This window comes from Zymoseptoria tritici, chromosome 12, assembly GCF_000219625.1.
Source record: "Zymoseptoria tritici IPO323 chromosome 12, whole genome shotgun sequence".
In the NCBI taxonomy this organism is placed as follows: Eukaryota; Fungi; Ascomycota; class Dothideomycetes; order Mycosphaerellales; family Mycosphaerellaceae; genus Zymoseptoria; species Zymoseptoria tritici.
Window position 1 is genome coordinate 1,292,224 of NC_018207.1, and position 27,505 is coordinate 1,319,728.

The 27,505-nt window shown below is 54.2% G+C and overlaps 9 protein-coding genes across 9 annotated transcripts; 4 read left to right on the forward strand and 5 right to left on the reverse strand.

Annotated features, from left to right (window-relative positions):
* Positions 1 to 24: 24 nt before the first annotated feature.
* Positions 25 to 2,933, reverse strand: MYCGRDRAFT_97203 (uncharacterized protein; the record flags this gene model as incomplete). The annotated part of the gene is made up of 4 exons (XM_003848019.1): positions 25 to 1,308; positions 1,683 to 1,850; positions 2,100 to 2,154; positions 2,743 to 2,933. 4 exons carry the CDS (start codon positions 2,931 to 2,933, stop codon positions 25 to 27), a joined length of 1,698 nt encoding a protein of 565 aa, XP_003848067.1.
* Positions 2,934 to 6,194: 3,261 nt separating this feature from the next.
* MYCGRDRAFT_64401 (uncharacterized protein) lies at positions 6,195 to 7,739 on the reverse strand (the record flags this gene model as incomplete). Its single annotated transcript, XM_003848018.1, has 1 exon — positions 6,195 to 7,739. The coding sequence occupies one exon, from the start codon at positions 7,677 to 7,679 to the stop codon at positions 6,618 to 6,620; it is 1,062 nt and encodes a 353-aa protein (XP_003848066.1).
* A 1,060-nt stretch (positions 7,740 to 8,799) lies between these two features.
* Positions 8,800 to 9,099, forward strand: MYCGRDRAFT_28664 (uncharacterized protein; the record flags this gene model as incomplete). Its single annotated transcript, XM_003847978.1, has 1 exon — positions 8,800 to 9,099. A coding segment is annotated over one exon (300 nt), but the record flags the coding sequence as incomplete, so codon positions are not given.
* Positions 9,100 to 12,341: 3,242 nt separating this feature from the next.
* MYCGRDRAFT_111557 (uncharacterized protein) lies at positions 12,342 to 14,575 on the reverse strand (the record flags this gene model as incomplete). The annotated part of the gene is made up of 1 exon (XM_003848017.1): positions 12,342 to 14,575. One exon carries the CDS (start codon positions 14,400 to 14,402, stop codon positions 12,342 to 12,344), a length of 2,061 nt encoding a protein of 686 aa, XP_003848065.1.
* Positions 14,576 to 16,141: 1,566 nt separating this feature from the next.
* Positions 16,142 to 17,393, reverse strand: MYCGRDRAFT_111558 (uncharacterized protein; the record flags this gene model as incomplete). Its single annotated transcript, XM_003848016.1, has 2 exons — positions 16,142 to 16,392; positions 16,755 to 17,393. 2 exons carry the CDS (start codon positions 16,900 to 16,902, stop codon positions 16,142 to 16,144), a joined length of 399 nt encoding a protein of 132 aa, XP_003848064.1.
* A 264-nt stretch (positions 17,394 to 17,657) lies between these two features.
* On the forward strand, positions 17,658 to 18,286 carry MYCGRDRAFT_97209 (uncharacterized protein; the record flags this gene model as incomplete). Its single annotated transcript, XM_003847979.1, has 2 exons — positions 17,658 to 17,744; positions 17,810 to 18,286. The coding sequence occupies 2 exons, from the start codon at positions 17,658 to 17,660 to the stop codon at positions 18,284 to 18,286; spliced, it is 564 nt and encodes a 187-aa protein (XP_003848027.1).
* A 254-nt stretch (positions 18,287 to 18,540) lies between these two features.
* On the reverse strand, positions 18,541 to 19,104 carry MYCGRDRAFT_97210 (uncharacterized protein; the record flags this gene model as incomplete). Its single annotated transcript, XM_003848015.1, has 1 exon — positions 18,541 to 19,104. The coding sequence occupies one exon, from the start codon at positions 19,102 to 19,104 to the stop codon at positions 18,541 to 18,543; it is 564 nt and encodes a 187-aa protein (XP_003848063.1).
* A 576-nt stretch (positions 19,105 to 19,680) lies between these two features.
* On the forward strand, positions 19,681 to 23,119 carry MYCGRDRAFT_111559 (uncharacterized protein; the record flags this gene model as incomplete). Its single annotated transcript, XM_003847980.1, has 3 exons — positions 19,681 to 22,718; positions 22,782 to 22,958; positions 23,083 to 23,119. The coding sequence occupies 3 exons, from the start codon at positions 19,681 to 19,683 to the stop codon at positions 23,117 to 23,119; spliced, it is 3,252 nt and encodes a 1,083-aa protein (XP_003848028.1).
* Positions 23,120 to 23,598: 479 nt separating this feature from the next.
* On the forward strand, positions 23,599 to 27,385 carry MYCGRDRAFT_97212 (uncharacterized protein; the record flags this gene model as incomplete). The annotated part of the gene is made up of 2 exons (XM_003847981.1): positions 23,599 to 27,027; positions 27,227 to 27,385. The coding sequence occupies 2 exons, from the start codon at positions 23,599 to 23,601 to the stop codon at positions 27,383 to 27,385; spliced, it is 3,588 nt and encodes a 1,195-aa protein (XP_003848029.1).
* Positions 27,386 to 27,505: the final 120 nt, after the last annotated feature.

A 27,505-nucleotide genomic window follows, 5' to 3' on the forward strand; every position in this document is an offset into this window, starting at 1 on the left:
CTTCCTATCTCCAACCATACGTGCCTAACGGTCATCAGATTCCTTCTTCCCTAGCTTCCACTTCTTCTTCTTCGGTGGTCCGGTATAGCCCGACCAGACATACTTCAGCTCCGGTGTAGGCACCATGCCCAGCTTCTGCAACGCCTCCGCGACGTCTGTCTCCGGCATGTTGATCCTCTTCGCCATGGTCTCCAGTGACCAATGTCGCTTGCACATATCGACGAGTCCATTGACTTCTTCATCCGACCACCATGCCGTGGTACGAGCTCTCACGAGTCTGCCCAGCGCCCGATGTGTCGAGTGCTTCTCCACGTCCGGGGATATGACGGCACCGTGATCTAGGACAAGAGGGAGCCCGGAAAGTCTCCGCAATGCCGCTTCGATGGAGTTGGTACTCTTCGAAAGACTCTTGGCAATGTCCTTTGAGCTCTGTCCTTGCTTGACGATTGAGAGGAGGGTTCGAATTTCGTCGTTTGTCCAGGTTGTTATGAGGAGCTCCTGGCTCGCGAGACGCCGTCTCACGAGGTACGCCACTTTCTCGAATTCCAGTTCGCGTTGTTTCTTTTCATCGTCCAGTTCGGCGAAATGAACAAGATCTGCTGGATCACAAGCTCCAGGGAAAGCTCGCAAAAAGATGAGGTGGTTTTCGTAGTTGATTCGTCGCTCTCGCCTCCGCACCAGTCCCTCCTTCTCGATGGGAAGGTCATATTCAGACGCAGACGGCTCTAGCTTCTCGGCGCTTGTGGATAGCTCGACATCCGCTAGCAATGGCGCGCCTTGCAATCGGTGAAAGCCGTATCTCACATAATGTGGCGAGGCCTCCATGCGAGGAGCGGTGCGGTTGAAGGCAATGAGCGAGTAAAGATACTCGCTGAGAACGGCCCATAGGTAAAAGTTTTCCTTCAGAGTACCATAGTATGGGGCATGGTACAGTTGGTGGAGAAGATTTCCTGTGTACTTCGGGAACTCGAATGTCCAGATCATCCTTGTGTTATGACCGTGCATCAGGAAGAGAAAGGTCAACTGATCGAGGTCCTTATCGCCGAGCCTCCAATTCCCGTCGGTGTTCTTGTAGGTCGGGTGCTTGTCATCCGTGGATTCGGTGAGGAGGTAGCGCCTTCGACTTGCGCTCCAGCACGGCGCATCGTCTTCGAGGTGGCAGACGGTCAATATCGGAGATGCTTGCATGTGAGTGATTGGTGAGGGTGCGAATGAAGCTCGAGGCAAAAAGCTGAGTGTGCAGCGTCGTGATGCAAGGTTATGCTGGAGTGTTCGGCTGCCGCGCAGGACCTGCTGAAGCAGGATCATCTTGAGATGTGATCGTTTGTCGAGTTGAGATTGAGGAGATGAAGGGCGCAGACGAAAGAAAGTTGTGCTCCTCAGAGAGCGGAACTTAGCTTTCGGAAGGCGTCAAACGCACACGTGAATGAGATGAAGCACGGGAGAATCCTGCGATCATGATTGGGGAAGAAAGGAAGGAAACGACAAACGCAGTATCACAAGCTCGACACCTGAGGCAGGAGCTCGCCATGCAAACACTTCACTTGCATTTGTTTGAGAAGAAAAGCTCAAACAACAACAACCTCCAGATCTCGCACGAAGAACGGCACAAGTCCGTCACATTGCCCTCAATCATGGAGACCAAGTCAGCGAGGCTCACGCCGGCAAAGATCAGATCCTACAACATGCGCCTCGAAGGGCCCGCGAAGACGTTGAACTTCAAGCCTCATGTCACGCTTCCACGGTGGGCAGAGGATGAGACACTCATCGACATACATCGCTCCGATGCCCGTCGTGCCAACCAGAAAAGCGTCAGCGAAGCGGCGGAGGGAGAGCAGCACGTCGAGGACCTAGAGCAAAGACAAACAATGGTTCAGTGGGTCTTCGACGAACATGATACTTCTCCGCAGAATTGAAGTCATTGCATGGCGATATCGCGCGTGCACGGGTCCGTTGCAGCGAAGACGCGGAAGTTGCAGAGAAAAAGAAGCGCGCCTACGAAGAGCTCTGTGTAGTGCTGGAGGAGTGGCAACGTGATGCTGAGATCGATGAGTTGGCGCAGGCTGAGCAGCGGCAGAAGTAAGGGAATGGGGACTCACAACCGGAAGGACCGATACTTGGTGGACGTTGATGTGGTATTTGCGCAAGCGTGAGCTGGAGGAATTGAAGGCGAAGGATGAGCTTTTTCTGGGATCTCGTGCACTCTTCATGTGTCTGCTTGTGTCGATGCGCCCGAGTACGATCGATGTCTGAGAATGAGGGCAGGAGGGAGGAGGCAATTTGGAAGCGATGAAGGAAATGGGTGGTTCCAAAAAGGTGCCTCAAGCATACCTGCTAGATTCGCCAGCGGCACCTGACGGGACTTCTGATTTCCGTATATCGACCGCATTGACCAACTTTTGCTCATGATCTTCATCGCTTCACCGGATCAACAGACTTCACCCAGACTGCCGTGCTGATTAGCATGCGAAGCTTCGGAAGAAAGCATTCAATGTACTCCCACAGGAGGGCAATCATAGTCCTCCGGGCACTTATTGTGTTTGCTGAAGATCCAGTCGTTGCACTGGTCGAGAGCCCAGAAATATCTGGCATCGCAATATCCTGCCTTCCAAAGGCGACATTCTTCTGGAACGCAACGCGTATAAGGTTAGCGGCCGTCGTAGACAGTCTGGTATGCACGAAAGCCCGGCGTCCGAACCATTCTCGTGCCACTCAAGCCTTTTGCACTTCAATCTCTTACACCCTCGTCGGGTCCATCCGGGACCATCCCGCCGCAGTTGCGATCGTGGCAGTAGCCTTCGCAACCGTGTTCGGTTCACGGGGTTGTAGCAATCGTGTTGGCCGTGTTCGCTGAGACAAATGCAGATAAATCCGCAAGCCGAGCAGGACGTCAGTAGGACGGCGAAGACGGCGAGGAGGAGGTGGAGATGCATGATTGCGATCTTGTCGAGTTTTATCGCCGATGGATCGAGGGAGATCTGGCGTGGTTCTTCATGGGCGATGCTTTTGTGGAGTCGAGGAGAGCACGTCTGAGGGACAAGAATTTCTCCTGTGAGAGAAGTGTCTCGTTTGAGGACGTGCGGATGCCTGTGAATCAGGCCAAAGGTTGAAGCCTGAAGGAAGAGAAGGCGAAGCCCGTATGTCCCGCATGCCCGTGGGATGGCGAAAGGCAGTGACCATACATAGCCGCGATCTGTCGAGTAGTGAGGCCGAAGGATGAAGGGAGATCGGGAGCGTTCTTTGCCGGGCAACGCTTCTGTCGACAGGTGAACCAGAAAAGCGCAGGTCTGTTGGCACCTTGGGATTTTCTTCTGGCGAAGGTCTCGTTACTAGATGTGTGTTAAATGATCCATACAACGGGCATGAGCAACAACATCTCAGATCATGCATTCTCATGAACCAGTGCTCTCCCCCATTCCAATGACGTGAACATGCCTGTAATGAAAGCTTTCGTTTCAATAACGTGAGGATGCCTGTGAACAAAGCCTGAGATTGGATCCTGTATGGCCGGCATGTTCGCAGGATGGCGATACTTCTGTCGATAGCCAGTATGCGGGATATTCTTCCAACAGTGGCCCGATCATGCCGTTGGCCCCATGTCACGTCGCCTCACTTTCCGGTAGCCGACTTTGATCACGCCAATACCTCGCGTTGGGGACTCCCAGCCGGTTCCATGGCAAGACGCCTGTTGATGTTCGTGGACACGATCGATGTTGGTAGACATGCGACGCCGAGGAAGAGGGAGGAAGTGTGGAGGCGAAGGAACATCTGGTGTCGAAATATATTGATGCCTCAGGCACAACCTTAGCACCTTTGAGATCACTTCTGCTGACTCTCCTTTTCAGCATCAATACAATCGACCCACGCATCAAGATGTTCTACATTGAAGAGATGACGACTGAGCAGAAGCGCCGCGTCTGCGAGCGGGTAAGATCCCATTATCTCTCCCGACTCGAAGAGCCCATGAAGACACTGAATCTCGACCCTTCGTTCGAGCTGTCAATGCTACCAGATCGGAAGACGCATGGCAAGCTTCGTGCCGACGCATTTGCTTCATTCAAGAAGCGCTCAACCACTCATTGGAGCTAGTCGAGAGGCTGCCATCACGACGGAAGAAAGTGGAGACATTGGAGGAACGTTACAGGCACGACAGGGGCAACGAGGATCTCTGTGATGAGCTGGAGCTTCTTCAAGGCGATATGTCCACCGCTCATTATCTGGACAAGGATGTTCATCAGGAATATAAAGACAAGCCATACGCTTTTGGCCAGCTTGTGGAGGTTCTGGAGGAGTGGAGACGGGATGCTGAACGGGCCGACTTTGAGGACGAATGGTGGTTGAGTGAGTACATTCAACCTCGCCTGGATATAACGAATCGCCGAGGCTGAGACTTGGAACAATGCTGAATCGGACAACACCTTTTGACTCTTGAGCAACGTCCGGACCTTGCAAACTTCCGGGAAGGACCTACTCGGCCTTCTGACCCTTCCAGAACATTTCCACCTCCCCCAAAATCACCGTACACCTGTCCATCGCCTCTTTCGCTTCAGTCACCGACTCGACCTTCGACTCCGCCTCACATCCAACCACTGGTCCTCTCTTCACTGCATCCGCCTCCTTGGCTTCCAGCTGCATCACCTTCTGCAACGCCAAACCACCCTTCTCCCTGGCTTCATTCGCCGCTCCCAGCAGATGAGCTACCAAAGCCCCCAGCAAACCCACGTGCACGACCTCTTCGATATTGGCAAACGCAGTATGATCGTCCATCCACTTCCAACTGGCTAGGTCTCTCGCCATAGGACGTTGTCCGTCAGTCTTCGCCTTTCGCGCCATCAAGTTGGTGAATGCGGCCTCGTTGGCCCGCTCCAGAAAGGCGTTTCCATAATGCGCTCCTGGCTCATGGTTGATGACGTTGACGAAGAAGCCCGTTGTCAATTTCCCGCGCTGAGTTAGCCAGCGATACTGCGCCGCCTTGCCGTTGCCGACCATATGGGAAGGGACGTCGGTGTACACGTCATGGGCGTGGTGGAACTGGTCAATGGAATTTCTGTACTTCTGGACGAAGGGGTAGATGTCCTGCAAGAGCTATTTCAGATCGTGGGCCAGACTTTTTGAAGTTTTTGGAGGGGGAACTTACGACGCCCGGCCATTTGGCTTCCCAGTCTTGGTAGCTTTGAGCTTGGAAGATCTTGTCGATTGCCTCTTTGGCTGCTTTCTTCAGCTTCTTCGGCGGCATGGTGTTCAGTTTGAAGATGAGGTTGAAGGCATTCCGTCGCTCGATGGCAGCTAAAACTGGTCTATCATACTCATGCGGAGTTTTTGCAGCAAACCGTGGACAAAGGGCTGATGATTCCAGATGTTGTTCACGTCTGGCTCCGACCAGGTGCTTGGCCATTCCAGAATGTGGGAGGCCCTTCATGAGATACCCGATCCACGGCGATTCGCAGTCGGCTTGTCGGTGACTTGTCGCCGCATCCTCATACAAAGTGGCGTGCGCAGCGCCAGCTGGCCCGGAGAGCGAGAAGCATGCGAATGAGAAACGCTCAACAAGCAAGGAACATCGAATCGACATGATGGAAACCTAGCTACGCAAACCGAAACAAAATCCATCCCTTACCCTTCCACAAATCCTCGACCTCCTCCAGCATCTCATCGCATACCTGCAGCTGCATCCTCGCAGCTCCGATCTCCCATTCCCTCCCTATGACCTGATCCGGACCGGGAGAGCCCAACATCTCATCCGGATCCATTCCACTCCCATCCAACAACCCCTTTACATGACCCAGAGCTCTCTCCGCCTGTATCTCCGCCACGATCACCAGCTTCACCACCAACGCCTCCAGCAATTCGGTATGAATCTCCTCTGAGTCACGATACGCTCCATAATTCAGCGTCCACTCCCACGCCTGCAAGTCCTCGATCTCAACTGGCTTGACGCCTTCTTGCGGGTTTCGTTGCATTAGTTCCATGAACAGCGCTTCGTTGAGCCGTTCCAGAAATGCTCGGGGGTAGTTCTTGTCGCGGCCTCCGTTGGCGAGGTAGCCTTCTTCGAGGTTTTGGCAGCGCTGGTGCGTCCAGTGTTCTTCCGCGGCGTGCTGGGAGCCGATTGTGGTTTCGGGGATGGGATCGCCGGTGGGAAAGGTAAGGTGGAAGTGGGCGAGGGCGGCGGTGTATTTGGTGACGAAGGGGAGGATGTCCTGTAACGAGGAGCTGGTTAGGAGGCTCGCTTTGGTAGAGGGAAAATTTGTGGTGAGCACGGACTTCGCTGGGCCATTTTGATGCCCAGTCTTGGTAGACTTCCTCTTCGAAGACGTCTTTGATGGCGAGTCTGGCGTCCTCGGAGATCGACATCGTTGGCTGGAGAGTAGAACGTGCTGTGGATTGGATGAGATGCGGATTCATGTCTTCTTATCACTTTTGAGGCTCGGCTTGTGTCGCTGGCAAAGTCGAACAAAGAGCGCAAATTCGAAGATCAGCATTGCAGTTTGAATCGTTTGCGATTCGCTTGGGTCGCTCAAAGAGCTGACACGCGAGTGGTGGAATCAGAAAGTGCCTTTTACAGCTGAGCGCTTCTCAGCAAAGAGAGGAAGCATTGTCAAGTCCAAGGCGCTCAAATCTCATCGACCTTGCTGCTGCTCTCCCGTGAAGACCCTCCATAATCCATCCACAAAGTTCTTGCTCTCCTTGCCCACTTTGGCCATATCAATCCTTCCCTCCAACGCCTCCCTCTGCGCTCTGACTACCTCTTCTTCCTCGCCCAGGCTCCTCATCACCTCGCCTTCTTTCGCCCAGTAGTCTGCTGCCCTACCACCCAACCGTCGATCGCGAACCAGACTGTTCCTCAGCACGCCCAGACCTCCCACCTTCTGTCCCACGACTTCAAGTCGCTTCATCGTGAGATGTGCCCTTTCACCGGCTGGCATAGTAGCACCAAGAAAGCCTCGTCCAGTAGCGGAAAGAAAGATGACCCATCCCAGTAGTGCATCGAGGAGGGTAATCCCCAGACCACGGTAGACTCGTAGTTTCCAGTGCAGGAAGTCGATGTCATTGTATCGTGTACTCCTCAAATTGGCACTGTCGTCGGAAGTCGCCAGCAGAGCGATTTCAACCGCTGGAATGGCAAGACCTGCGACCAGAGCCTGGACTCGCCATCGGGATGCGCCGGTGCCGGATAAGGAGGATGTCGCGATGCCGAGCACGAAGATGTGGAAGAGGTGAGGGATCAAGAGTGTTGGAAGCGCGTATGTGAGAAATGCTCGTGCTGCGCCGACTTCTCCGGCTGATGCGAGTGGATTGTGGAGCAGAACATCAGGGCCGTAGCGGGTGTAAAGTAGTCTTGCGGGAAGTCCGCCGTTGTCGAATGCATCTCGTAGGAGTTGGTCCTCTGCTGTCAAGGTCCTTGTGGCGGCGAGTCGGGTGAGTAGGACGCCTCCGGTGGTATGTAGTCGTGATGATGTGGCGAGGAAAATGTTCTCAGGAGCAAACAAGGGGAGGGTGGAGAGTAGAGCGAGAACGGCGGAACAAAAGAGAAGAGTGAGAGCTCGGGACGTTGTGGAGCTCAAAGGCCGGATTTGCGAGGGAGGAGCATAGCGTATGGAGCGGTAGAACTGTATCGCTTTGGGGAGCAGGAATGGTCCGACGAAGAGGAGAGTCGATTGAACCGTGGCCCAGGAGACCATCTTGGAGGGAGTTTGCGGTCTGCTGATCGGCGGATTGAGAGGGAGACTGTCTCGGCTTCAGAGTTCGGAACGCCGCTTTCTGTCAATCTCGTAACTTTTTCGTCCTATGTCGATTGTAGGCTGTGAAGAAGGCACGGAAGCAAAGACGTGAGGTGTCGTCTAAGGAAAGCGTGCCTAAGGCGAAGGGCTCGGACCGATGTACGATACCGATACCGAACAGAGAGGATAACATTTTTGTCCAGACGAGAAGGGCATCAGCTACAACGACCAAACCCGCTGAAACCAAGACAATAAGCAAGACAATGCTCGATCGATGGTGCAGGCACTTGGGGCGAACGCGTTCAATGAGGTTATACCTGACGAAAAGACAAGAGAAGACAGCTATGTTGACTCGATGGAGCACTGCACATGTCCTACAATCTGACGTGCAGCAGCTGCCTCGCTACCGCATGATGTCCGAGACGATACAAGCTCATTGGCCAGTGCAATGCCTGTCAGAAGCCACGGCTGAGCGATTCCATCCCATGGGAGGTTCGGACGATGGCTACCACTGCGAAGGGCTCCAGGCGTGGGCGGCACACCAGTCTGCCTCCTCCAAGGAGGCCAATCAAGAGCACAACTCGATTGAGCAACGCAAGTACGGACTGCGAGCTACTGAGAGCTGTTCTCACACTCCGGACATCGCCTGCACGCTTCAGCCTAATCCGTAACCTGCACTTTCGAGTCTTTCATTACTCTGCTCGGCTACCACGGCACCCTCTCCTCATGCAGGCGCAGAGCCGCGTATAGAACGCCACTGTGAAGAGGGCTATGTAGGTACGTCCATGTCATTCTGCTTCTTCGTCCCTTTCACACATTCCTCGAGCTCCAGACGTCGGGACTCTCTCTCTACTCAGCCATGTCAACTCACGAAAATGTTTCCACTCCACGTCCACCGCCCATCGGAAATCCTCCATCCATTCTCTCCTCGCAACCACGAAGACCTGGTGAAGCAAACGAAGACTCACAGGAGTCTGAGCGTATCAAGGAAAAGCTTGAATCGACTGCGGGGAGCCTTTTGATGTCCTCATCATCGACCCAAACACAACGCAGAACTCGGCATCACAGAGACATGGCCATGTGGTGGCAAGAGATTCTCGCCGCTACTTTGCTGTGCGCCTCGGTTGTCGCATCTTATGCTACGCTGGCGCCGTACGCGGGTAAATCGCTCCCCGAGTGGCCACGGTACATCACCATCAGTGCAATTCTATCCATATACTCTGTTGTACTGAGGCTAGCTGCTACCTTCTTGCTGGCCGAGGGCCTCGCACAGTTGAAATGGCGGTGGTTCAAAAAGAGCGGCGGTGTCCCTTTACACGACCTGGTACTGCACGACAGTGCCACGCGTGGCCCGGTCGGGTCTCTCCAGCTCCTGTTCAGGCTGTACTTTGGTCGTTGTTATACTCGCAGTGGGGCCTCTGACGCAGCTGGTTCTTCAATACGAACAATGCTCAGTTCCTCTGAACGGGAACGAAAGGACCGCCAGCGTCCCTCGTGCCACGATTTTCCTCGGTCAAGGAGGTCACTCAGGAGCGGGATTTCAAACCCTGACTCAGGACGAACAAGATGCATTCATCTCGGGCATCTACAACTTGGACCACGTCAGGCCGCAATGCGATTCGGGAAATTGTACTTTCGCCCCATACACATCGATCGGCTTCTGCAGCACATGCAGAGACATCTCGGCCGATGTGCAGTTCGTGGCTCACAATTCGTCGTCCAATAATGGTGTTTGGTCAACTGGCTCCATTGTCAATGGAGAGACGGAAGGCTCGTGGATTACCAGCTCCATTCCCGGTGTGTTTTCTTACGACGCGAGCACCAGCACCAACTATACTGCGTCCTTGGAGAACATTACCCCATTCGAATACGGCCGATACTTTGCTTCTGCGAGCACTAAATCCAACAGGACCACGATGGTCATGGGACCACCGAATACGAACGATGAAGGTGCACTTGTGGACTGCAGCCACAATCGTACATGGGCATGTCAAGGCTACGCCGGATCTTCCTGCGACCTGACCCCTTGTATCAGGAACTACACGGCCAGGATGTCCAACGGTGTCTTCCAAGAGGAGGTGATGGACACTTGGATGGGAATCTTTGAGGAAGGCACCTTGACCGATAAGACATGGGTCATATCAACGATCAACAAATCATGTCTGACGCAAACTCAGTCAGAAGCACTGATCGCCATAAATTACACCTTGAACGACGACGGTCCGTGGCTGGCATATCATGGATCGTCCACGGAAGACCCGCCGATTGGCCTAGCAGAAATTGAACAGGATCTACTGGACCGACAGTGTCTATTCGCAGTCGATGCACCGTTCACTCACGGCCTCGAGGATCACATCAGTGGTCCCTTGGTGGCCGGAAACGTCACTGGTAGATACGCTCCCGGAATATACTTTCTCTCCTTCGCCGGTCCACCAGTGATGCTCGCGATTTATAACTCCGGAGACATCAGTCTCGAGCGAACCCAGTCCGTCTGGACAAATCTCAGCCTGGCACTCACCAACCACATGCGCATCAATCCATATCTTACGACTGGCCAACGCGACCGCACAGGGACAAGTAAATACAATCTTCTCAACGCAACTGCGCCTGCGTCAGGAGTGGCCTGCGCCACGAAGACATGTCTTCAAGTCCGCTGGGGCTGGCTTGCCTTTCCGACCGTCCTCGCAGTTTTGACGCTGATTTTCTTTGCGGGCGCGATCTTTAGCACGGGCGGTCTGACCAGAGATGTGCGGACTTGGAAGTCTTCGCCTCTGCCTTTGCTCTTCTATGGCGGCTCGTTGTCGGACACGCCCGCGGATTCGCAGCATGTCGACGACTTGAATCGGGCCGCCAAGAGGACTAACGTGGGCTTGGTCAGGGACGAGGAAGGGAACATGGTGCTGCGGAAGAGAGGTGCCGTGGTCGATCGCGATTCGGAGATATGATCGGGAGGTCATTGTTTGATTCTCACTATACCTTCACGAGCAAAGTCCACCAACACCGCTGCGAGCTCATACTTACCGATACATCTCTCCATTGTCCTTCTCCTTCACCTCCTTTCAAGCAAACAGCGAGCTCCTCACCGCCAAAATCCAACCCAAGACCCTCACCACACCCAGCATCAATCACCATACCATCTCCATCACTTGCCCACTCGACCCTCATCCTCACCCCTCCGCCAAAACCCAAAACAGCACCCCCTCCTCATCTTCCATCAACTCTCTCGGCACAGGATTCCTCTTCGCCTTCGCCGTCCACTGCATACATCCATCCCAATCGTACTCATAGCCGTTCACATCAAAGACCTGCATCCTCATCAGCAAGATTCTCCAACACCCAAATGCGTCTCAAATGCAGGTCGAGAAGGGAAGCGGTAATGGAAGAACGTACTTTAGCATAAACCGTCTCCCCCCCCCCATCTAAAATCGTCTTAACCATCTCCCCCTTCGGCTCCACCAACCTCCTCCTCCTCAACCAAAACTCATAGTGCAGTCCCTCGGGTTAGCGGCCGGGATCTTCGTTGCCGATATCACCTGGAAAAAAACTCTCATCAGCACGCACTTCCTCCCACGGCCGTACATATATATCATGGACCTGTCGAACGGCAGTGAAAGTTTTTTCTCCCCCTCCCTCCCCCCTTCTCCTTCCCCCCTTCTCCTTCACCGCAGGATAAGCAGTCTAAACTCACGCATCATCCCCCCAAATCAACCCCTCTCATCGTCTCATTCTCATTTCCCGCACACTGCCGCGAAAAAACCTCGCATACGAACGTTTTGAGTTGAAACCATTCAATTCGCCCATGCCGCGGTATGTAGCCGGGCGCGACCCCAGCCTCGGTCACGCTCGGTCACGCTCGGGCAAAGGGCGGTGTGGGGGGAGAAGTGGTTGCGGAAGGTGCGGAGGGGTGGCATCGTGTTCGGTGTCGGATGTGCAGTCAGTCAGTGGTGGGGGGGTCCCAAAAGAGCAGGAGGCTCGGCTTGGACAGGTAGGTTGGGGGAGGGCCACGATGAGATATAAGATGTCTGGGAAGAAGGAGGTTGGAGTTTTCGCATGGATGCAGCATCTGGACGTAGGGTTACACACACCATGTTGCGGCGGGAAGTCTGTTCTGTCCAGGTCAGTGGAGTCATATGGATATGCGAAAGAATTGGAAATCCACAGCAACATCACACACGAAGATGAGGAAGACTGATGCTGATTATCATCCCTTTCAATTCTTAATTCTTGCTTGTTCTGGTTCTCCTTGTTGTTGTTACAGAGTGTAGATTTCATCATTCCTTCTCATCCCATGCCCCCATGCCCATCTTTGCCAGCAGACCGGAACACCATGCTCCAGCTCTTGGACCATCCTCCGTTCTCTTTCTATCATAACATCTCTTTCCCTTTCTTCCTTTCTATCTGCTCTACCTGCGCTTGTACGCAGACAAAAGCACAAAAATACCACAAACTGGGTAGTACACGAAAGGTGTTGGGTGGTGGGTGCTTTTCTTCTTCAGCCGTCGCACATATATCTTGACACTTTTGCTTTTCTTGGAGAACGATCGCGGGTGGTTTGGCGATCGTTCTTCCTCCTCCTCCTCCTCCCTCCTCTCCTCGTCGTTCGTCCGGCTTCTCCTCCGCCACTCACTTCTTCTCCTCCCTACCTCCCCTCGCCTCGGCAGCACCCATACTGTTCCTCCGGATAATCACTCCATGCTGATCAATCTCATCTCCCTCCTCCACATCAATCTCCATAGAATTGTCCGCGCAGAATCGATTCTCAGCACCTCCGACCTCCACCTGCGCCGGGTGCCGGTGCGGAGCGATAATGGATGGGTGAGGAGCCTCTTCGTCGGAACCAGAATTGTGATCGTCTTCGTCGTCGCTGATGAGGCCGGGGTTGCTGTCTGCTGCGTGAGGGCTAAGGGATGCGGAGCCGGGCTCTTGAGGCGAGGAGAGGAAGTCGGTTGGGCTGTGGGGCGCGAGAGGTGAGGGGCGGGGGCGTTGCAGGATTTGACGGTGGCCTTTGCGGCTTGGAGGGCGGGTTGGATCGTTGGAGTCCTCGGTTGAAGGTCGTGATGCTGGTGCCATGGTGCGCCCGGGTCCTGGGAAGGTGAAAGAGTTGAATTCGGGTGTATCGGGAGATTGAATATCGTCCTCCATGGTGAGATCGACTTTTTGTTTCGCATCGGCTGTCAGTTTCTCAAGGTTCCCGCCAAAGTTGTGTTTGGCAAAGTGGGCGGACAATCGAGGAACATCGGTCGATGGCTTGAATGGAGTGGGGTTTGTCTTCTGCGGAGCTTGCGTAACCAGACTGGGAGCGGAGACCTGCTTCGGCCGAGGTGCAGCGCGGGGAGTGGCCACAGGTGTGTTGCCGGTGTTGAGTGGATGCACAAAGCTGGAGACAGCGCGGACGGGAGGCGCAGCGTGAGAGACAGAGTTTCTCGTCGACGGTGGCTTCGGAACAGGTGCTGTTTGAGTCTCAAGCGGCAGATTGGCGACTTCGGTCTGATCGAGGAGCTGCCCGCAGTCCACGGCAGCCTGGTCATGCGACTTGTAATCCACCTTGTGTGCTATGCGGCAGTGGTTCAGAAAGCCTTGAATGCTGGAGAAGTTCCCCCGATGGCAGTTCTTGCAGATCAACTTGACAAGCTGGCCATCCGTGGATCTCCGCAGCACCATAGGAGTCGATTTGTCCTTGCCGGCAGCACTCGGGTAGTTTGGAATGCTGTGTAGAGATTCGGAGCGAGTGGATGCGTATGGCTTGCTTGTCGACTTTCTCGATTGATGACCGGAGGGTCGTCCGGGACGAGCTGCAGGCGCGGCCATCGTTTCCGCCTGCGCAGAGATCTGTGCAGGAGACATGGCATCGAAAAGAGGGTCACGTAGCAGCCATTTTCGGTAATGATGCGAGTATGGTCCATCGATGACTCCATGCGGCGCAGGATAAGGTGGTCGAGAGTGTCCAAGTGGAGGCGCAACAGACGGTCCCAGACCAGTAGTGACCGTCAATGAAGGCCTGTGAACACCAGGATATGGTCGTAGCTCACATCTCCGCAATTGTTCCAAAGCCACTTGACACTTCGCCAGCTCTTGTTCCACCAATCGTAGCTCATTGTGCTTCATCAAAATCTGCATGTTGAGTTCGTTCTCGATGACCTGCTGGAGTGGTGTGAGGCTGTTGGTGAGATCCGGCGTGGAGGCATTGTCCGCAGCCATGACAGGCGGCGACAACCCGGGCATCGGCTTGAGCGCATAGTCTTGACCGAATCGTGAAAGAGGCTTGTCCGAAGTTTGCTTGATATTGATGTCTGTTTGCGCCGCGCCACCGGTGGCCTGCGCAGGTTGGGTCGGCGCATTGACAATAGGAGGTACAGGCGAAGCAGGTTGTGCGGACCACGATGGAGGCAAGACACTTGACTGCTCAACCTTGCGCTCGCTTGCAACCGGTGAAGGTGCAGGTGCAGGCGCGGGTGAGTTAAGTACTTGCCCGACGTTGACATTCCCATCTGGCCGAGCCTTCTTGAAATGGGGTGAGTTGTACGGCGACAGAGGATCCACACTATCTGATCGCTTCCTCTTCAACATGGGCATGCTCATGATTGGATTGGAGCGCATCTTGTCGCAGCCGGATTTCTCTCCCAACTTCAAGGCATCGTTGGACCATGGTAGGCGAAAGACGCTCTGCATGTTACTGGAGAGCATGACTCAGACTGTGCAAAGCTGCAGCCTAGATGGTTCCGTCTCCATTCAAGTTCGAGATGTGGCGGATGCGATCAGTTTTCACTGTCGCAACGCAAACGGCGGGTCGTTTTCGGATGATCGCGGGGGTTGAATTCGATGGAGGTGATGAGGTATGTCGGTGTGGTCGTCGGTGTGTTGAGCGAGGGGTCGGTATCGTGGCGTGGACAGCGAGTAAAAGATCGCGTGTCCTTGTGGTTGTTTGGTCGTCAAGACGTTTGAACAGGGCGCGGCGGAGATAAGGCCGAGAGCTGGGAGCTTTCGTTTGGCGGCCGCACGAAAACCGGATGATTAATAAGGTGAAGGCGAAATAGGTCTAGGTTGTAAGGTAATAGTAACACAGGTCGTTAAAGAGGAAGTGAATGAAGAAAGAACAAACCGCACGGAAGGAAGGTGCGATGTCGAGGTGAAGTCGTTGGGATGGTGGTGGTGGTGGTGGTGGTGTGAGAGAGACAGATCACTGTCTCGATGGATGACTGGGAAGAAACAGCGCAAGGCAGAAGATGGAAGACGTGGACGAACAGGCAGAGAGAGGCACGCTAATCGACGCGACGCTACTGCACACGCTAATGCACCCGTGCGTCAAAGACTTTGCCGTCGACGGGATCTGCTCTGATTCGTCCGGAGGAGATGCATCGGCCAACCTTGTCCAACATGACGATGAGTCGACGAATGCCACTATTCCTCTTTCGATAACACCCCCTGAGACATCAACCCCGGTGGAATCTTCCATCGACAACCACGCAAGCAGGACGGAATATACGCGAGGAGAGATGTCCTCTATCTGGTACCGTGAAGTCAAGTCTATCGATGATGCTCTTCTCTTGGTATACCAACCACGACAGGCAATCACCTCATCCCTTGCGTGAGACTTTTGTTTGCGTGGCATCCTCATCCTCCCGGCGATTAACCACAGCATTGCCAATGGTCGTACACACCTCACGTGAGAAACACTGAAGCGAGAAAGCACGAATCGCGCCATGCTGTGCCCGAAGTTGAGGCGGATTTCGCTCTTACGAAGACGACACGTCGTTCGTAAGTCACTGTACCTTGCGGAGTGAGGCCGCGGCATATCGATTACATGCATATGATGGAAAGCTCCTCCTCTTAGTTCTATCAGCAGTACACACAATCCTCCCACTCGATGTCGCGATTATGAGCATGTTCACAACCCCGCACCTCCTCCTTCCTACGGTCGTACCTCAAAGTCCAGACCAACGTCTCCATGATTCGACGAACCAACACATGAAACTGACGGTACCTTTCCTTCCACCCAAGGAAGAGTCAAAGACCACATCTTCCACCACCCGACCTAGAGCTCCGCCAAGCTCCGAGAGCTGGAACAGAAACGGCGACTCGTCGGGGAGCGGCTGCCCGGAAGCCGTTGGAGCTAGTGCGAGCTATGCGTGAATTGCCTATTTCGGTACTCGAGACTTTTCATTTCAGGTACCTTGTCTATATGGGAGGTGTGGTATTGATGAGCATAGCAAAGATATGGTATTGTTCGAGACTTGACATGGTCGCCATGATTCCACGCGCGTTGGTGAAGTTCGCGTTCGTCGGAGGAACGTACAGGGTGAAGCACTGATTTTTTATGGAACCATCTCCCCACGAAGATGCCTGTCCGTACAACCACAGGGCTGGGGATCGATGCATGGATACGGCCGGTAGAAGTGCTGTGCCGGTGGCCGAAAAGTGATAGATCACAGGTAGTGTGAAGCGTGGGCGAAAACAACGATGATTTTTCGAGTTGATTGCGAAAATCCAGGCTCGAGTCGCTCGCTGATGACTTCACGACGAGGAGTTTCAGCATTCAGCGCAAGAATGCGGTCGAACTGATCCCAACTCTGAGAGCGGCGGAAGAATATGCGAGTGCAGCATACCATGACGCTTGCGAATGGACTCCATCTTCGAGATCGAACCAGAGCAATGGCGACCCGACTTGCAAGAGTAACTGTTCGTAAGGAAGATGTGCAATCGGCATCATGACAACGTCTCGTATATGCGAGCGAGAAATTTGTGAAAGGGAAGCATATAAACGAGCAACCGATCTGGAGACGACATGATGCCACTCAAAATCCACAACGAAGAAGCATCGCATGCTGGACAGCAGCTACACATCTAATCCCACCTCTTCCTCTGTTCCCAAAGCTCCAGAACTTCTTTCATAAATCTCATCACTCTACCCCAGCGTCACTCTCGCATCCCAGATCGTCCACTCCCTCATCACCTCCGGCTCCTCCCCCAGCGGACCTGCCAACATCTCGTTCTCATCCAACCCACCAACCTCCAACAACTCTCTCACCCGCCACATACCCATGCGCCCCTGTGCCTGCGCCATGCCCGAAACATGCGCCACCGAATCATCCATCAGACTCTGATCAGCCTTCTTCGGATCATAGTGCGAACCATCGTCAACCGAACTCCACTCCCATGCCCGGAATTCCTTCATCGAGATCCACATCGGTTTGCCGCTCCATGAGGTCGGTGAACGTTTCTTCGTTCATGCGCTCGATCCACGCCCGTTGGGAATTTTCTTGTCCCGGCCGTTGTTCGCGAGGTAGCTTTCGTCTAGTGCTTCTTCGCGCTGCATGGGCTAGTAGTCCCGGGCGCTGCGGCCGTGTCCTCGTCTTCGGTAGGAATGGGATCTTCGGTGGGGAACGTGCGGTGAAAGTTGGTGAGGGCGGTGGTGTACTTGACGACGAAGTGGGTTAGGTCCTACGACGGGTTAGCAGGTATGGTCGAGTGCAATGTCGATGAGCGGGGAAAGAGTTACTGAGCCGGGCCATTTGGACTGCCACTCTTGGTATTTCTGCTCTGTAAAGACATTCCGGATCGCCAGTCTGGCCTGTGGGGAAATCGACATGCTTGGGCGGAAAGATGGCGATGCTGAAGACATTCTGTGGGATCGATGGCCGGTCTGAGGGTTCTGGTAGAGCTTGTGCGGAGGGCCTGTAGCGGACTGTGGATAAAGGAGAGATGGCTGCAGAAATTGTTCGCACTTGAGTTGGAGAGGTTTGTGGTGTCGTTCTGGAAGCTGGGAGTGCTGAGTCTTTGACGCTGGTAAGTCTTTGACCATGAAAGATGGAATTGTCTCCGCAAACCGAGTCTTTGTCTATGGCGTTTGCCTACATTGATCAAAAAGGAGGCAAAGTTCGGTAGGTCCTCCGCTATCATCACTAGTGATAGTATCGCCGCCAACGTGGAAGTGCTCTCAGCATGCTATCCAGAGAAGTTAAGCTCCTGATCGAGAACAACTTCACAGAAGCCTTCTACCTCCAGATGGAAGCTGCGTGGCCAGACCATGTACAACCCTCCCCATCACACATCCAGAAAACCCAATTCAATGACTAACCTTGAATAAACCCCAGGACATCGTCCCAGCCGTTGAACACTACCTCAATACCCTCGCCGACTTCCACCGCACCTACCCATCCCTCACGCCCATCCCTCCCCCCCAAATCGGCCACAGCCTCGCCGCTCGCGACACCTGGATCCACGCCCGCGCCGCTTTAGATGAGGACTGGTTCGCCAACGATGCTCAGGACGACAATTACCTCCGTGCATACCTCGAAGACATGAACGCCGAGATCTGGCGCCAGCTGATGGTTCGTGAGATCTGTGTTCGCGGGGAAGGGTGGCGGCACGTTCCGTGGGAAGAAGTACAGGCTTGGGAGTGGAGTGATGACGAGCGGTCGTTTCATTATGGCCAATGGGAATCTAAGGGTATCAAGCTTGCGGATTGGCTGAAGATTCATTTGGAGGGGGGTGGCGGAGGAGGAAGGGAGGAGAGGGGAGGTACTTTTACGGGAGACGGAGGAGGAGAGAAGGGAGGGATGGAACGATGAGGAGCTGCAAGCGGAGGAAGCGGAGGCGATGCGTTTGATGAAGAGGAGCGTGATGATGAAAGCTGCCATTGAGGAGTATAATGCGCCGCCGCTGGGATTGAGTGAGTACGATGTTCCAGATGAGAGGTGATGATGGAGAACCATGTAGATTGCATTCCTTGAACTTTCGTGAGATCATAATTCCGCCCAAAGTCTGCCACCCTCCCCAACACCAATCCAAGCCCAGCCTCCCAACCCAGTATCCTTCAATCATTTCAATCCCTCGTAGTCCTCGACCTCCTCGGCACATACTTCCCCTTCACACTCCTCGCCACCCCCTTACTCGACCGATACGTCCCCACATCCCCATACACCGGCGGCGGCGGTGCATTCCTCACAACCGCAGCCTGCGGTCTCGTCGTATTCTCCCGACTCGGTACAACGACCGAAACATCCGACTCGTAGGTATTCCCGACTCTAGCACCCCTCGAAGCATGGCTGTCCGATCGGTATGGCGCATCGCGGTGGTGGTGATCCCGTGGCGACTCGGCGATAGACGGGGAGTCGATGTGGGGCATGTCGGGGACGGCGCGGGAGGTTTCGATGCGGGGCCGGGTGCTGCGGGAGCGTCGGTGGTGGTCGTGGCGGGATTGCATTTGAGCGGGTGGTGGGAGGTGGTGGGGTTTGTTTTGGAAGTGGCGGCGGCCGGAGCGGCGGAAGCGGCCGCGGGAGGAACAGCAGCAGGCGACGACGATGCAGAGGAGGAAGAGGAAGAGGACCACGATTACGATGCCGGCTATGGCTCCTGGGCCGAGTTTGAAACGTCCTCCGCCGGGCATGTTGTTGGTTGAAGTAGAGTGGGATTGAGGCTGACTTCTGCGGGATGCACCGTGTCTGGAAAGTCTTCGGAATGCAACGTGTTTCTTGAGATGTGTTTCTTGAGATGTGTTTCTTGAGATGTGTTTCTTGAGATGTGTTTCTTGAGATGTGTTTCTTGGGATGTGGTATACACGTGGGAATGCCTACCTCTTTTATCCTTGACTTACATGTGTGATTGGGGTTACGAGGCCCGCTGTGTTGTCGTCGAGGCGCGGCATGTTGGCACTGCCCGCGGAGTAAGCAGTCCAAGAGTCTATAAACAACGCAGACCATGTCGTTCACGTCTCGCTGCCCTGCTCGAAGTCGTGGTCACATCTGCCGTGCTCATCCGTGGTTGGATGGAAGAGTGAGCAATTGATCGAGGCGAAGTCTGGTGAACGTCAGCAAAAGTGCTTGGCGCAGCGTGACCTGGGTGACGTCGAGTGGTAGCGCGAACCTTAATTCGAAACCAAAGCTCTCTCTCCAACAAACTTTTGTTTCCAAAGCCACGCCTGGACAACACCACCCCTACACGATCACGAGAGCATTCCGCCGGGATGGACGAGCTATTCGATGTCTTCAGCGAGGCCCCTGGCAAGCGCAATGCGAATGAGGAGCGGGAGAAGAAGAGCAAGAAGAGGTCTCTGAATGGCGATGTAAAGAATGGCAGTGATGCGCCTATGTCAGATGCGCTGGACGAGGAGAATGGCGCTGCGGATCGAGATGAGGAGCAGGGTGACGACGCATCAGAGGACCGCAATCAGAAGCGTCAACGCCGAGAGGACGAGCCATCCGCAGTGGTGACCGATACCTTCGAAACTGAACAATCACGAGAAGTCGCAGCGGCGGCTGGTCTACAAGGTCAAAAGGACGACAAGGCGGTCGTGCTTTCACATCAAGTGCGCCATCAAGTCGCATTACCGCCGGACAGCGACTACATTCCCATCTCACAACATAAGCGACCCGAGAAGCCCGCGCGAACGTGGCCCTTCACTTTGGATCCCTTCCAAGAGGTGTCAATATCATCTATCGAGCGGAATGAGAGTGTGCTGGTATCGGCGCATACCAGTGCGGGAAAGACGGTTGTGGCGGAGTATGCGATTGCACAGTGTTTGAAGAACAACCAGAGAGTCATCTACACAAGTCCGATCAAGGCTCTGAGCAATCAGAAGTACCGCGAGTTCCAGGCGGAATTTGGCGATGTTGGTCTGATGACTGGAGATGTTACCATCAATCCCACAGCGACCTGCTTGGTCATGACGACCGAGATTCTACGATCTATGTTGTATCGAGGCAGCGAGATCATGCGAGAAGTGGCGTGGGTGGTGTTTGATGAGGTGCACTACATGCGCGACAAGACTCGTGGTGTGGTCTGGGAGGAGACGATCATTCTGCTGCCCGACAAGGTTCGATATGTGTTCCTCTCCGCCACGATTCCCAACGCCATGCAATTCGCCGAGTGGATTGTCAAGACGCACAACCAGCCCTGCCACGTGGTATACACCGATTTCCGACCGACACCTCTACAACACTACTTCTTCCCAGCCGGAGCCGACGGCATCCACCTGATCGTCGACGAGAAGGGCACATTTCGAGAAGACAACTTCAACAAGGCCATGGCCGCGATTGCCGACAAAGCTGGAGATGACGGTACAGATCCCATGGCGAAGCGAAAAGGCAAAGGCAAGGACAAGAAGATCAACAAAGGAGGGCGAAAAGACGGACCAACGGATATCTACAAGATCGTGAAGATGATCATGATGAAGAACTACAATCCTGTCATTGTCTTCTCGTTCTCGAAGCGTGATTGCGAGAACTATGCTCTGCAGATGAGCCAGCTCGCTTTCAACGACGAGTCGGAGAAGGCTATGGTGTCGAAGGTCTTCTCTTCTGCGATCGAGATGCTGTCGGATGAGGACAAGGAGCTGCCACAGATTCAGCATCTACTGCCACTTCTGCGACGAGGTATCGGCATTCACCATTCTGGTCTACTCCCGATTCTGAAGGAGACGATTGAGATTCTGTTCCAAGAAGGTCTGATCAAGGTCCTCTTCGCAACAGAGACCTTCTCCATCGGTCTGAACATGCCCGCAAAGACTGTCGTCTTCACATCTGTGCGCAAATTCGATGGCATCTCATTACGATACGTCACACCCAGCGAGTTCATCCAAATGTCTGGACGTGCTGGACGAAGAGGTCTCGATGAGCGTGGTATTGTCATCATGATGATCGACGAGAAGATGGAACCTGTTGCGGCGAAGGACATTGTTCGTGGAGAGCAAGACAAACTAAACAGTGCTTTCTACCTCGGATACAACATGATTCTCAATCTGATGCGAGTGGAGGGCATCAGTCCGGAGTTTATGCTTGAGCGATGTTTCTACCAATTCCAGAACGCGGCTTCTGTCAATGGACTGGAGAAGCAATTGGTCGAGCTTGAGCAGAAGAGGCTGGATATGATCATTCCAAATGAGGGCGAGGTCAAGGAGTATTACGATCTGCGACAGGCTCTGACGAATTACGCCACGGACATGCGCGAGGTCATCACACATCCCCAATATCTCCTCAAGTTCCTGCAAGCTGGTCGCCTGGTCAAGATCAAGTACAAGGACTACGAGTTCGGGTGGGGTGTTGTGGTCAACTTCATGAAGGTCAAGCCGGCTCGCGGTCAGAAAGAAGAGGATATCAAGGCTTCGCAATCAGTCGTTGTCGACGTCCTGATGAGCGTCGCAGTCGATGGCGCAACACCCCAAGTCGGCGCAAAACTGACCGAAGACCTCCCACCTGGCGTCCGACCCCCTGCACCCGGCGAGAAGGGCAAGATGGAAGTCGTCCCCGTCATGAACGGCACAATCGACAGCATCGGCCACATCCGCGTCTTCCTTCCCAACGACCTCCGCACGCAAGAACAGCGCAACACCGTCCGCAAGTCCCTCGAAGAAGTCTCTAAGCGCTTCCCCGACGGCATCGCCATCCTCGACCCGATTGAAAACATGGGCATCAACGACGAAGGCTTCAAAAAACTCCTCCGCAAAATCGAAGTCCTCGAACACAAAATGCTCAACCACTCCCTCCACAACTCCGACGCCCTCCCCGCTCTTTACGATCAATATCACACCAAAGTCCTCCTCTCGAATGAAATCAAAGATACCCGCAAGAAAATCAACGACGCCCTCTCCGTGCTTCAACTCGACGAACTCAAGAACCGCAAGCGCGTGCTCCGCCGGCTTACATTCGTCAACGACCAGGACGTCGTGCAACTCAAAGCCCGCGTCGCGTGTGAGATTTCCACCGGTGACGAACTCGTGCTCAGCGAGCTGCTCTTCAATGGTTTCTTCAATGATCTCCAACCGGAAGTCTGCGCTGCTGTGCTGTCAGTGTTTATCTTCGAGGAGAAGAGCGACGACCCCCCGAATCTGAAGGAGGAACTCGCCAAGCCTTTCCGTGAGATCCAGGCTCAGGCGAGGACGATTGCGAAGATCAGTATGGAGAGTAAAGTCCTGGTGAATGAGGAGGAGTATCTGCAGGGGTTCAAGCCGCAGCTGATGGAGGTTGTTTATGCATGGACTAATGGAGCGAGTTTTGCGACGATCTGGTATGTTGGATTATCTATTTCCTCTGGTGAAGTGGAGATTGGCTTGCTAATATGTTCTCGCAGCAAAATGACGGATGTCTATGAAGGCAGTCTGATTCGCTTGTTCCGTCGACTGGAGGAACTGCTGAGACAAATCGCGCAGGCGGCGAAGGTTATGGGCTCGGAGGAATTGGAGCAGAAATTTGAACTTGCGCTGACGAAGGTGAGGAGGGATATTGTGGCGGCGCAGAGTTTGTATTTGTAGGATGTCAAAAGCGCCTGGTTCGACAATTTGGTGCTTCCGATGGTTCGCTCGAGGAGGGCTAGGATGCGGGTCGCAGAGGCAACGCTTGGTTCGAGGTATGTGTATACTTTCAAGGTGTAGACTTTCTCGCGGTGCTCATGCCCTCGATGTTCGCTAAAATACAGTGAGTTGCCCTCGGGCGGTCATCCTTCCGACCAACCATTTCATTCTTGCTTCTGCTTAGCTGAGCTTGTGGCTGTGGTTGTTTTCGGCTGCATATGCGGGCGGCCTCTCGCTTGTCGTCGAAGGCAAAACCTGCTTGGCTGGCCGCCAGCCTGGTGGCCCGATCGTTATACTGCTTCACTTGGCTCGCAAGGCCTTGCGACTCTTTCATCGGTATCGGAAACGACGATCAGATCGCGCCGCCAATCTATGTCGCTACGGCGGGAGCGATATAAAGACATGTGAGTCCACGACGAGAAAGTCTGCTTCTGCTCGTCGCGGCTTCAGGACCTTGGAACCGTTTTTGCCGCCCTTCTGCCCAGTACTCACCACCGGCCTGCCGAAATCCCACGAGAACGCTGCGCGTGATTCCCTCCTGGATGAGAGAGCGCATCAGGCCTAGCTCCTCCCTTGATCCGGTCCGGCAGCAATACGATGGACTTCTACGACATCCGATCGGAACTCCCGGCTTGGAGCATGGACGAGCAAAGCGGGACAGAGCTCATGGTCCCGGTCAATGGCTCCATGGTCGACTTTGGTGACGAGCTAGACTTTCAAGTCATTGCAGACCAGGGGAATTTGCCGTTTGACACCAATTCCCACGACTTCGCGTTACAGGGCCCCCTCGCCGGATTCAGATACCAAGGAAACACCAGCGAGAATCTCGACCCGCACTTTGGCTTTGTCGATTGCGGGCTCAACCAGTCGGCTGTGGATGGCTATAGGAGTACATACGCATTACCATGTGGCAACGACGCCAACGCTGGGAACGGGCTCCCATCTGATGAGCTCGCCGACATGTTGGAGTCGCTACGCCTCGACGAGCCTATTGGGATTACACAGAACAATAGCAGTCGCCTCATACCTCTGCCCAACAGCAAACGCGGCGATTCTCACCGCGTTCTCAGCGCTGAGACGTCTTTGGCACCTGCATCGGCCATCAAGGGATTCAAGAGAACCATGTTGCCACGGCTTCGGGCGTTGTTTCCGGAATCTGCTGTCAGCCATAGCTCGCAGCTCACACTCTCCGATCTCTCGCGGTACAACACCAGATGGCTCACTTCTGTTGGCGTCAATGGATGCGTTGGTCAGTACCGCGTTGCTCCGGTCACCAAAGCGGTGTACAACTACCTCAAACTTCCAATGATGACCTTACTGGAAAGAGAATCGCGAACGATAGCTGAACAAAGCTTGCTTCTTGACATGCCGTACAGTCAACCACTGGCGGAGACTTTTTTCCGTGGAGCAGTTGAGCTCGGGGACATCGAGGCGGTGGAACGTCTCCTGCGATGCTCCAGGTTTGAGATTTGTCCAAACGACCAGAAAATCATTGTCGACAATCACAGCTACACTGCCATCGAGCGTGCGGCTTTCCTGCAGCACTTCAGGCTGACTCTGTTGTTGGCGAGCTACGGCGCAGATCTCAACAAGTCGTATCGAAAGCCGGGCGGAAGTTTCAAATTGCACAGAATACCCATACTGAGACCAAGTCACCGGGCCCAAGTCACCGGGGCCGTCGCAAATGCTATAGACGGCCATGACATGCCGTCCAGTATCGGCTCTAGCCTCGTTGGAGCTCTGCTTGATCGTGGGGCGACCGTGCGTTCCGAGGGGCTGAAAAAGGTTGCAGCGACCGAGGACCATGTCATGATGGAGGTGCTCCTTCATGGTGGTCTACGGCAACATCTACATGAGTGGGCCAGCAACCGATTCCTGCATGCTGCATTCGCTACTTTACCCTTGGCTAGTCTGATCAAGATCGTGACACAGCTGCTCACATACGATTTTGACTTCACCGAAAGACGTTACGAGTTTACGCCGGAAATACTTTTCGACTGGTGTGGAAAGGACCATCCCCCTCGACTAATTGATATTGCGTCTCTCCGCGGCTTCGATTCGATCGTCGGATGGCTGCTCGACTGCAACGCTCCGATTACTTCCGATACCATGGTGGCAGCTGTGTCTAGTCTCAATGCAGATCTGGTGCAGCTCTTGCTTCAGCGGGTGCCGGCTGCGAATGCTTTCTCGACTCATTTCTGTACCACTCCTCTCGCGGAGTCTGTCCGGATTCGAAGTCACGACATTTATTCGATGCTCAGCAAGCTATCTGACACGATGGCGATGGATCGAGATTCGAAGACCGCACTCTTGATTGCGGCTGCAGAGGCTGGGGATATGGTGATCGTCAGCCGGTTGACTCGGCCACAATCCCACTGCGGCGTTGAAGCTATGGGCTACGCGCTCTTTGCGGCTGTGACTGCGGACCAGACCGACTCCGCTGTGGTACTCTTGGAAGCAGGGGCCACGACCGATCCGGAAGAGTTTGTAAGCGACCGGAGCGCCTTCACTCTCTACGGCCCCGGGTACTATGAATTGATGGACATGAGACCACTAAAAGCTGCAGTCGCCCACCAAAACAAGGCGCTGGTTCGCACACTGCTTGACCATAACGTTTGCTGGAGTGACTGCCTCGCGCCCGCGGTAGAGTGGGGAGATCGTGCTGTCATCTCTGATCTGCTGTTTGCACGAACCTATCATTCTTCGTTAAGATATGGAGATAGGGCAGATGAAGCTGAGGCTCTCGCCGCCGCCGTTCGAGCCCGAGATCTGGGCCTGCTTCGACAATTACTTGAACATGGCCTCTGCATTAATGCCAATTCGCCTACTGCCCACCGGAAATGCGCGTCTGCGTTATCTGTGCAGCTCAACGAGACCGAGATGTTGAGCATGATAGTCGCGTTTTGGCCTTCCCAGCTCGGCCCTGCCCTCACCTGCGCAGTGGAATATGACAAGTTGAAAGTGTTCGATCTACTGGAGCCGTCGATCAAGACTGCACGACCTCAGGAAATTGGCCGACTCACCCGCCACGCAATTTGTCTTGCGATTCGGGAAAACAAATCGGAGTTCGTTCGCCGCATTGTCAACTTGGGCGGTGACTATGGTGCCGGCGATTTTACCATTGCCTATCAGTTCCAAGAACTTGGCTTCGTCTTCATCCCACTTGCAGAAGCAATTCGCAAAGATCATGGGCAAGATCTGGACATGGTGAAGCTTGTACTTCGTGCCAAGCACGGATCCATCGACCGGTGCCTTAAGATGCATCCCTGCGACGAGAATCTCGGAGAACCTGCGGACCATCGGTCGATTTCCTTAAACGCTTTGCTCCTAGCGATCACGACTGGCAACGTGGACATGGTAGCACTAATCATCAGTTGTGGTGCCAATGTGAATCTCCCTGCTTTCCGGGGAGTGAGACGAACTCCTCTGCAAGAAGCGGTTGTATGCGGCCATCACGACATTGTGAGCCTGCTCATCGCATCAGGGGCAGACGTCAATGGAAAGCCATGTCAGCGAGCAGGCCGCACAGCTTTCCAATATGCCGCGAGCGCGGGATTTATTGGACTAGCACAGCTGCTGATCAGGCATGGCGCGGACATCAGAGCCCCAGGAGCGTCGGTGAACGGGAGAACATCCATCGAAGCAGCAGCTGAAGATGGCCGATTTGACATGGTGACCTACCTTCTCAGACTTGGAGACTGGCCTGAGGGCCAGCTTGAGAAATCCAGCCGCTATGCCGCGGACAATGGCCACAATGCTGTCGCCAATTTGGTCCAGTCTGCATTGGTTCTCACCAGAGATCAAAGCATGACGAATTGGGATACGTCGCCATTGCACATGACGGCTCAGTACGGCGCCGAGCAGTCAAGTCGGATCGAAGAGATCCTGGAACCCGATTCCGTCCTCTGCGAGCGTGCAATGTCAACGGACTTCATGCCGGTCGCACAACTTCCACAGATACCTGATCAAGCTATGGAGCATGAATTCGTTGCACCAACCCAACAACGAGCGGACGAATCACAGGAGGTTTGTGGAACTTCTTCCAGTTGCGCATTTGAATGAACCCACAATTCGAACTCAGAAGCCAAGCTACCAAGGAGAATGTATCTGAAGATCCAGCTCCGTTGATGCATGACCATTTACCGCTAGAACGAGCCGATTTCCTGACACCCACGGCCACTGTCCGACACCGCTACTTCTGCAATACCTGCCGCATGCCATTCAGCAACTCATCAGCGCTGAAACGACATCTACGAACGAAACACAAGACCCGGAACGACACCATGCAGTTCAATTGCGACTTCTGCGACAAGAAGACCGCCAGGAAGGATACCATGAAGCGGCATCAAGCGACGCACAACAAGGAGGGATATCTGGATTGTGAGAGCTGTGGTGGCAAGTTTCGTCGCGACTATCTCAGGGTGCACGCTGAACTCTGCTCGGCGAGATTATAAGGATTGTAAACGTGGAGGACAATTCCGCAGTATGTCAGCAGTAGTTTGCA